General features: G+C 46.5%; 1 protein-coding gene across 1 annotated transcript; it reads left to right on the top strand.

Annotated features, from left to right (window-relative positions):
- The first annotated feature begins 462 nt into the window (after positions 1-462).
- Positions 463-6,524, top strand: LOC144497868 (zinc-binding protein A33-like). Its single transcript, XM_078219306.1, has 6 exons — positions 463-870; positions 3,250-3,345; positions 3,426-3,659; positions 4,381-4,403; positions 4,496-4,674; positions 5,345-6,524. The coding sequence occupies exons 1-6, from the start codon at positions 463-465 to the stop codon at positions 5,923-5,925; spliced, it is 1,521 nt and encodes a 506-aa protein (XP_078075432.1). The 3' UTR covers positions 5,926-6,524.
- Positions 6,525-10,654: the final 4,130 nt, after the last annotated feature.

Raw genomic sequence — 10,654 nt, 5'->3', positions numbered from 1 at the left:
ACAAAGATGGACAGATGCAATAGTTTGGGATTGATATGGGATTGTGGGGAAAGTGGGACAGAGAGGGATATTTGAAAATAAACAGGTTGCTTGCCTGAAATTCTGGGGAAGCTGATGGAACATTGCTGGGCTGAGGGAACTCAGCTGGGATTCCTACAGGAGCACTTTCAGCAGTGAAAGGGTTAAAAGTGGGATTTCTGATGGAGGAATCATTCTTGTTTTGTCTCATTCATTTGGACGAGACTGTCCAAATTCCTGACCCGTCTCCAGATTTCCATCTCCAATCTGAGACCCCCAGGTCCAAGAAATGTGTTTTACATTTTTGACGTTCAAAAAAACATTGCTGAAAAAAAGGACTTTGTTTGACAACAGTGTCCCTTTAAAAGGGTGGGGTTTGAATTGAGTTCAATCTGGGAGAAATGAAACTGGAAGTGAGCGACAGGTTAAAGGGCATTCCCGGAGATGGCTGTCAGTGAATACATCTTAACCCTGAGTGAGGATTTAACCTGCTCCATCTGCCTGGCTCTGTTTGTGGAGCCGGTGCGGCTGGACTGTGAGCACAGCTTCTGTCAATCCTGTATCCAGGAGTGTTGGGGAAAGCAGGGGGAGAAGGATTCTTGCCCGGAATGTCGTCTGGTCCTCCCGCAGAGAAACTACACCAGGAACAGGGTGCTGGGCAATCTCTGTGAGAAAGTCAGGCAACTGGAGCTGAGACTGGAGGAGAGTCAGTCAGTCTGTGAGGAACACAGGGAGAAGCTGATTCTGCTGTGTGAAGTGGATGAGGTTCTGATCTGTGCCAAATGTGTCTCTTCCCCACCACATTCAGACCACAGCTTCCTGCCTCTCCAGAAAGCAGATCAAAAGTACAAGGTGAGGACAAACCTTGAGATAATTGTTTCCACTGTAATCCCACAGCCCCACTCTCTCTCCATACCCCTGGATCAATCCCAAACTAATCCCACTGCCCCACTCTCTCCTCATACCCCTGGATCAATCCCAAACTAATCTCACTGCCCCACTCTCTCTCCATAGCCCTGTATCAATCCCGAACTAATACCACTGCCCCACTCTCTCCCCATATTCCTGTATCAATCCCATATTAATCCCACTCTCCCACTCTCTCCCCATCGCCCAATATCAATCCCAAACTAATTCCACTGTCCCCCTCTCTCCCCATCGCTCTGCATCAAATACAAACTAATCCCACTGCTCCACTCTCTCCCCATAGCCCTGTATCAATCCCAAACTAATCCCACTGTCCCATTCTCCCCATATTTCTGTATCAATCCCAAACTAATCCCACTGACCCACTCTCCATAGCCCAGTATCAATCCCGGACTAATCCCACTGACCCACTCTCTCCCCATATTCCCGTATCAATCCCATACTAATCCCACTGCCCCACTCCCTCCCCATAACCCAGTATCAATCCCATATTAATCCCACTGTCCTACTCTCTCCCCATAATCCAGTATCAATCCCGCACTAATCCCACTGCCCCACTCCCTCCCCATAACCCAGTATCAATCCCATACTAATCCCACTGTCCTACTCTCTCCCCATAATCCAGTATCAATCCCGCACTAATCCCACTGACCCACTCCCTCCCCATAACCCAGTATCAATCCCGCACTAATCCCACTGACCCACTCTCTCCCCATAACCCAGTATCAATCCCGCACTAATCCCACTGCCCCACTCCCTCCCCATAACCCAGTATCAATCCCGCACTAATCCCACTGCCCCACTCCCTCCCCATAACCCAGTATCAATCCCGCACTAATCCCACTGACCCACTCTCTCCCCATAACCCAGTATCAATCCCGCACTAATCCCACTGCCCCACTCCCTCCCCATAACCCAGTGTCAATCCCGCACTAATCCCACTGACCCACTCTCTCCCCATAATCCAGCATCAATCCCGCACTAATCCCACTGACCCACTCTCTCCCCATAACCCAGTATCAATGCCAAACTAATCCCATTGTCCTACTCCCTCTCTCCATATCCCTATATCAATGTGAAGTTAATGGACAAATGGTGTTCAGTTGATTGTCTCCAGCTCAATACTGACATTTCAACAGTGCAGGAGTCTGAGGTCATTTGTCACTGGGTTGGGGATGAATCTGTTCCACAGAGTTTCCCAAATAACCCGCTTTTAACAATTAACTCACAGACCCAGTAACAGCAACACAGCAATGGAGCAGCATTGGTCCACATGCAATTATTAGAGATTTCCCATTATAAAACAGCATGCATTACATGGTAGGAATTTGACAAAAATGTATTTTGAAGCACTTTGCAAAACTTCTTGTTTTATGTTCTCAACAACTCAATTCCTTCATTTGAGCAGCACCACCTCCTGGATCTTGGGCAGAATGCAGGGATCATTTTGAATTCAGCATTACTGGTCCAGAGCAGGAATGGGCAACCTCGGCGAGTGAGTGGGCCACAGGAAGGGCCCTCTCAGTGGGCCATAAGATTGAAATAGGGCGTGTCCACTGACTATGGCTTTTGAAGAAGATTGAATACATTTACTGCACGCTGAACATTTCATAGCGCGTGATAGAAAATACTGAGTCATTCGGAAATCAATAGAACTGTCATCAACTTCAAGTGGTTTAAAAGCAAAATAAACATTTAGGCTTTGATTGGGCACAGGGCAGGGCTCTCACAGTCAGTGTTGTGAGCAATCAGCAGGCTCCTCAGTTTGCGTGTCCTTGTCGGATGTGTGTATCACTTCCGGCAGGGAAAAAGCAACCCGGAATGTGGTAACCCTGTGCGTGGGCAACAGTCGACAAAGTGTCTTGAGGGACGCTCTCACAACCCTGATGGGCTGTTGGTCACCCCGGGCCACAGGTTGCCCACCAGTGATCTCCGGCACCATCATACCAGGCTTCCTATTCTGATAGGATCGATTTTTCAACTAAGATGAGTCAAGTAAACTTTTCATTTTCTACTGTGAATTTAAAATGATGCAAAATAATAATTGGGGTTTGAACTCATGCCTCTGCATCTTTAGTCCAGCTGTCTGGATTACTCGTCCAGTAACATAGCCCCATTCTCTATCTTCCAGCCCATAATTCATTGCTTGGTTTGGAGCTGGTCTGATTCAATACCTTTCACTCTGCCGGTTATAAAGTGCTCGTGCCACATGTTAACACCTCTCCCTGAACACCTCTCCTCACAGTTTGTGATATAACAGCAGACATTACAATGGATCACGCTGAGATCTGATTCCATTTTTAGGACCAGCTGAAATTATCCTTGGATTCCATGGAGAAGGAAAAGAAAAATCAAAGTGAATTCAAACAGCAGCAGCAGAGGGAGATTTCAGAACTGGAGGTGAGTATGACTTCAGATCCCTTTCAACACTGCAACCCTTTAACAACCCGCTGTTTAAACAATCTCTCTCACTGTCACAGCAACTCACTGGATCCCTGGAGCAAGACATCTCCACACAATTTGCCAAAATCCATCGATATCTTGAAGACAAAGAGAAACATTTAATCGAAGGGCTGAGGAGACAAAAGGAGGAAGATCTGCGACCAATGGAGGAGAATCTGAGACGAATTGAAGAGGAACTGACTTCACTTGAGGGGAAAATATTGAACCTTTGTGTAGACATCGAGCAGCAAGACAGTGTCTCCTTTCTCAAGGTGACCCTTTATAACCCAATCCCCAAACTGTTGGTGTGATTGTAAACAGCATTTTATGATAGGGACAAACCCCATCACAACAATGCACATTTTGCAGTATAACTGAAGGCACAAAGGGATCAGTCAGGATTGAGTTCAGGAGTGTTGAGGAGACTGTCCCACACTAACAACCCCTCACACTGACTGTGACTGGAGCCAGAATAAAAGGTTCAGACAAGGAATGGGAATGAAGAGATGGGAGCTGAAAGCAGGGAGGGTTTGTGAGGAACATTGAGGCAGCAATTAGAAATCACTTAAACTGGATAGGTGGGCGGAGGGCTTTGGCTGGGCTTTCTTTATCCACATTTCCCTTTCACTGCTGCCTCACAGTGACAGGGACCTGGGTTCGATTCTGGCCTCGAGTGGTTGTGTGTGTGGAGTTTGCACGCTCTCCCCGTGCCTGCGTGGGTTTCTTCTGGGTGCTCCGGTTTCCTCCCACAGTCCAAAGAGGCATGGGTTCGGTCGATTCGCCAGAATGTGCAGAGTTATGGGATTGGCCTGGGTGGGATGCTCCTTCAAAGAGTCGGTGCAGACTCAATGGGCTGAATAGCCTCTTCTGCACTGTACGGATTCTATATTCTGTGATCCCTTCACATTTGACTGAAATCACTGATTTGCCATAATTGAAAATGACAATCTAAACAGCATTTTATTAAAATGTTTCTGATTCTCTGTCCCTCAGGAATTAAAAAGATACAGAGAAAGGTGAGTATCTAATCTAAACTCACACAGGGTTTTACACTGTGACCACAGTCTGTATCCAGCAGGGAGTGATTGTATCAATCTCATTTACACAGCTACGGGTTGAAGATCAGAAAGTGGGACGTGTGGGGAGAGATGTGGATGGACACGAGAAAAATGAAATCTGAGAATCGGACAGAAATGATAATGGAGTTTCAAGAAAGGACATACACAGGGTATCGAGGCCCGTTACTCTACGCAATGTGGAAAGAAATGAAACAGATCATCTCTCCAGGTAAGAAACTCCACAGCTTTGTGTCCATTTTCTATACAGTTTCATGCTCTCTTCACCCCCCTCCCCCTGCCACCGCCACCCCCCACTCCCCGCCCACCACCCCCTGCCACTGCCCCCCCCCGCCCCCCCATCACCCCCCCCCGCCCCCCCCCCCCCCCCCCCCCCCGCCACCCCCCACCCTCCCACACATCTGAAGGTGCTGCCTGTTCCTGTGAACAGATCACTGGGGCAGCAACACCAGGGATGTTACTCAAGCGACCGTTCTTCATGTTGCTCCTCTGGTTAAGGGATTCAAGAATGAGATCAGAAGATCTTTTTAATTCACAATCAAACTCTCAGTCTATCCAGCTGGACTCACTGGACAGTGACCAGACTGCGATCATTTATTGTAACCTCACTGTTCACACTGGAGTCTGGGAATATATCTAACTGTACACCATACCCAGTCTGTAATATCTGTTCACTGTACACACTGGAGTCTGGGAATATATCTAACTGTACACCATACCCAGTCTGTAATATCTGTTCACTTTACACACTGAGGTATTTGGTGATGCAGATATTTTGGACTGTGTTCCAAGTCCAGTTATACGGACACCTACTGGTAACCTGTGTCCATGCAGCTTCCTCTGGTTAACATATTTATTGTGATTTATTTTGTATTTTCCAGTTGCAGTCTCACTGTTGCTGGACCCAAACACAGCACATCGTAAACTCATCCTGTCTGAGGACCGGAGCAGTGTGACCATCAGTAAGCGGGAATCCTGGCTGGTTCCTGATAATCCGGAGAGATTTGATGTATGTCACTGTGTCCTGGGGTCAGAGGGATTCCCATCGGGGAAACATTACTGGGAGGTGGGGGTCGGGAACAAGACTGACTGGGCACTAGGTGTGGCCAGAGAGTCAGCCAATAGGAAGGGAAAGATAACACTGGGTTCTGAAGCTGGTTACTGGGCTGTGTGGCTGAGAAACGGGAATCGATATGAAGCCCTCGAAAGAACAGAAATCCCCCTGACCCCGACTGTGAATCCCAGGAACATCGGAGTTTTCCTGGATTATGAGTGGGGACAGGTGAGCTTTTACAATGCTGATAATATGTCCGTTCTCCACACTTTCACTGACACCTTCACTGAGAAACTCTTCCCTTATTTCTGGGCTGGGGCGTACAATGAGGGTAAAAATGCTGCCCCTCTGAAACTCCGTCACTTTGAACCGAGATTCCTAGCCCGATATGAAGGGGAATGGTGTTGATATTAAACTCCCATCAGGGGAGGGAGAGAATCGGGGGATGAAGGGGGATGGTTGAAATTAAAATGTCATGAAATGTGACCACAGCCCATCCTGTGCCACCATTTTTGTGATGGTGACTCGTGGGTTTGTCTGTGTCCTGCTCTCTCTGTGTCATTCAAATCAATAATTAAAACTCAGCTCAGTGATGGTGAATGTGAAACTATCGTTAATTTTGGTTAAAAACCCATGTGGTTCACTAAGATTGTGGGTGAAAACCAACTCCTGCATTGAAAGAATCACCCTCCGCCTTTTCTGCCAACCCCAGCATGATGGCACCATTAAACACACAGAATCATCGAATCCTTACAGTGCGGGAGGAGGCTATTCACGCTAGAATGTAACCGCTGACAACTTTGATTGGATGTAATGTGACCAATGGGAACAAGATATAAGGGTCAGCTGACCCAGTAAAAGATGGAACCAATTACAGAATGATGTGATGGTCAGCTGACTCACTATAAATAAGGAACTGTGTAGAATTGTGAAGAGCTTGGAGTGGCCCAGGGCATGGCCCCGAGTTTGGAGTAATTATGTTTCTTTATTAAACCCTTTCTTTGATTTATAAGTTGGAGTAAGCTTTGTTGTATTTTCATTAGCTGCACTTTGAAGAGTTCCTTCTGAAGTAACATTCAGCCCATCAAGTTTGCACCAGCTCCCAGACAGAGCATCTTACCCAGGCCTTCTCCCCGCCATATCCCCGTAACCCCACACATTTACCATGGCTAATCCATCTAACCTACGCATCTTGGGACACTAAGGCGGCATGGCCAATCCACCTAACATGCACATCTCCCCCTCACTCCCCCTGTCAGCATTCCGCAGGGAAGAATCCCTCCTCGATACCCTGGTCCCATCCTCCCTCATACCCAACACCTCACCCACCACCCACAGCACCTTACTATGCAGTCATAGAAGGTGCAACACCTATCCCTTTACCTCATCCCTGCTCACTGTCCATGGTCCTAAACACTCTTTTCAGGTGAAGCAGTGCTTCAGGTGCACCTCCTTCAATCTGGTCTATTGCATTCGCCGCTCCCAATGCGGTCCACTCTGCATCGGAGAGACCAATCGCAGACTGGGTGACCACTTTGCTGAACACCTTAGGTCCGTTCTGTTGCTTGCCATTTCAACACACCATCCTGCTCTCCTGTCCACATGCCTTTTACAATGTTCCAGTGAAGCCCAATGCAAACTGGAGGAACAGCCTCATCTTCCAATTGAGCATTTTACAGCCTTCCAGACTGAACATTGAGTGCAACAACTTTAAAGCATGAACGCTCTCCTCCACCTTCACCCCATTTCTATTTCTTTTATTTCATTTCTTCTTTTCATGTTCTTAATCCATTTTTATTACTTTATATTTTTAAAATTTTTCCTCTTCTAAAATCTCACGTTCCATCTTGTTTCAACCCTGTCCCTCGTTCTCCCCCACTCGGGCCATCTGCCACATTCCCACACTCTGCACCTTTGGTCTGCCATTTATACATTCTGATTTCTTAATGGACATTAGTAGCACTATTCCAAGCGTTTATCATCACCATTTACATTCCCTTTCTCTTTTATCTATGCCATACATTTCATTTACAGCCGCTTCCCCACCCTGAAGAGTATAAACCTCATCCTATTTTCTTTGTCTTAGCTCTGACGAAGGGAATCCAGATTTGGAACATTGGCTCTGTTCCCTCTCCACAGATGCTGTCAGACCTGCTAAGGTTTTCCTGCATTTTCTGTTTTTGTTGCCCAAGATCTGGAATTCCATCACTTCGCCTCCCCGTCTCTCTGCTTTCCTCCTTTAAGACACTTCTTCAAATCTACCTCTTTGACCCAGCTTTAGGTTGTGTTGTACTATCTGTTTATTTCACTGTGTCATTCTTTGTTCAATAATGTCCCTGTGAAGTGCCTTGAGCATTTTCATTGTGTTAAAGATTCTGCATGAATACATAGAAACTAGAAGCAGGAGTAGACCATTCAGCCCTTTGAGACTGCTCTGCCATTCACTGGATCATGGCTGATCAACAAATTCAATGCCCTGATCTCCCCTTCCCCCCATATCCCTTGAACCCTTCAGCCCCAAGAGCTGTATCTAGACTAGAAAAGTTGTTGTTATTATTCTGGGAGGGGACTTTGTTTCCAGGTGGAGGAGGAGATTTTGGGAGTCAGACAATGTTCCTTTTGGATGTGGATCAATTCTGAATTGTGCCTCGATTGAAGATGTTGTTTAATTATAATGTGGCGTTTTTCTGCTGTAATGGAAATGACACCTATCTTTCTAAAACTAGACCAAGTGTTTGAAGACTGGGAGTGAATGGAACCACAATGATCAATACAAGGCAGCAGACTTTTCACAAGATTGTCAATTGGGAGCCATGGTTGACAGAATGGCAGGGCTGGAAGTGGGCGGGGCCAGGCAAAGGGCGGGGTCAGAGAGTTGGCAGGGCCACTGATTCGACAGGGTTCAATGGGCGGGGACACAGACTGGGCGGGGACATTGGACAGGGCTCAGTGGGCGGGACCTCGTCACCAGGCTGGAACTGGACACAGAGAGGTGAAGGTGTGAGTTGGCGTTGTAAGTGGCACTCACTGGGACACAGGTTGGCTGGTCTCTGGTGTGGGTCAGAGTTTTGCTATTCGGGATGGGGAGGATTCAGGACCTCTGGCTCCTTGTGTTTCCTGTGCTGGGGATCAGAACCAAGTGGCTCAGACATTGGTGCAGGCAGAGAAGTGAAAAGGAGTCAAATAAAACATTGGAAAGTAAAGAGGGTCTGAAAAATTAAACTGTGAAGAAATAAGAAACGAACGAGTGAAGTACACTTCATTCACATGAATACATACACAAATAATAATAAAAATATGATAAGAAGTAACATATTAGAGATGGGGTAAGTGGGATTAGTTTGGGGCAGATGTTGCACTGTGGGGGAATGGGATGAATTGATAACTGATATTGGGCAGTGGGATTAGTTTGGGATTGATATCGGGTTATAGGGAGTTATTGGGACAGTGGGATTAGTTTGGGGTTCATACAGGGAAATCTGAAGAGTTCAGGTCAGTATGTTTAGTTGGGATTGATTTTGATTGATTTTCACATGTATTGGGATACATTGAAAAGTATTGTTTCTTGTACGCTATACAGACAAAACAAACCATTCGAGAACATAGGGGAGAATGAAAGGACACGGTGCAGAATATAACATTACAGGTTGGTTGAAGAGATCTGCTAATGTGTGATAGGACCTTTCAAAAGTCTGATGGCAGCGGGGAAGAAGCTGTCCTTCAGTCGGTTGTTTTCAGACAAACGTGAACCTTTTTTTCAGACTTCTGTATCTTTTTCCCGATGGAGGAAGATGGAAGAGAGTATATTCAGAGTGCATGGCTGCTTTTCCGAGGCAGCGGGAAGTGCAGGCAGATTCAATGGATGGGAAGCTGGTTTGTGTGAATAGACGGGGCTACGTTCACAGCCTGTTTAGTTTCTTGCGGTCTTGGTCAGAGCAGGAGCAGTGGAAGAACCCATCAAGCTGTGATACATCCAGAAAGGATGCTTTCTATAGCACATCTCTGAAAATTGGTGAGACCTATAGTGGACATGCTGAATTTCCTTAGCTTCCGGAGAAAGTAGAGGCATTGTGGGTTTTTCCACTGTAGCATCAGTGTGGAGGGATCAGGACAGGTTGCTGGTGATCTGAACACCGAGAAACATGAAGCTCTCGACCATTTCTACTTCACCCCCATTGATGTAGACACGGGCATGTCCTCCACTCCGCTTCCTGAAGTCGATGACTATCTCCTTCATTTCACTGACATTGTGGGCGAGATTATCATCGTCACACCATTCCAACAGATTCTCTGTCTCTTTCCTGTTCAGTAAGAGGTCTCACAACACCAGGTTAAAGTCCAACAGGTTTATTTGGTAGCACAAGCCACAAGCTTTCAGAGCACTGCTCCTTCATCAGGTGAGTGGGAGTTCTGTTCACAAACAGGGCATATAAAGACACAAACTCAATTGACAAAATAATGGTTGGAATGCGAGTCTTTACAGGTAATCAAGTCTTAAAGGTACAGACAATGTGAGTGGAGAGAGGGTTAAGCACAGGTTAAAGAGATGTGTATTATCTCCAGCCAGGACAGTTAGTGAGATTTTGCAAGCCCAGGCAAGTCGTGGGGGTTTACAGATGGCAGTGTAGTCCGCTAACTTGAAAATGGAGTTGGAGGGAACCTTCTGTCAGGCTTCTTGGGTTAAACACAGATACAGATATATTGGGAGAGTGTGAATCAATGGATTTAGTTGGGATTGGTACATGGCTCGGGGAGGGAGCAGAACAGAGAGGAATGATTTGGTGTTGATACCGGCTTTTGGGATTTGAGAGTGGGACAGTGGGGGTAGTTTAAAAACGATTCGTTGCTGAGATCCCTGGGGAATCTGATGGAACCATGTGGGGGTGAGGGCAGATTTACTCAGATTCCTGTATGTGTATTTTATAGCCAACAGTGAAGGGGTTAATGCTGAACCTGACTTCTCTTCAGATTTTCATCTTCAATCTGCGACCCCCAGATCCAAGAATTTGGCCGTTGTGTTTTGTAATGGGCGTTCAAAGACACATTTGCATGATGACCGTGCCCTTTCAGTGAATTTCATGCTAAACTGGGTGAAACGAAACGGAAAGTTCAGCGAATAACAGAAGCAGGAGCAGCA

The sequence above is a fragment of the Mustelus asterias genome, chromosome 8 (genome assembly GCF_964213995.1).
Source record: "Mustelus asterias chromosome 8, sMusAst1.hap1.1, whole genome shotgun sequence".
In the NCBI taxonomy this organism is placed as follows: domain Eukaryota; kingdom Metazoa; phylum Chordata; class Chondrichthyes; order Carcharhiniformes; family Triakidae; genus Mustelus; species Mustelus asterias.
The sequence above is the reverse complement of the archived record's forward strand: the minus strand, read 5'-3'. Positions and strand labels throughout refer to the sequence as shown.

Bases quoted from the DNA above. Each gene is read 5' to 3' on its own strand.
- LOC144497868 (XM_078219306.1), top strand. From the start codon at position 463: ATGGCTGTCAGTGAATACATCTTAACCCTGAGTGAGGATTTAACCTGC. The intron at 871-3,249 runs GTGAGGACAAAC...TTCCATTTTTAG, and splicing joins AAGCAGATCAAAAGTACAAG to GACCAGCTGAAATTATCCTT. The intron at 3,346-3,425 runs GTGAGTATGACT...TCACTGTCACAG, and splicing joins GGGAGATTTCAGAACTGGAG to CAACTCACTGGATCCCTGGA.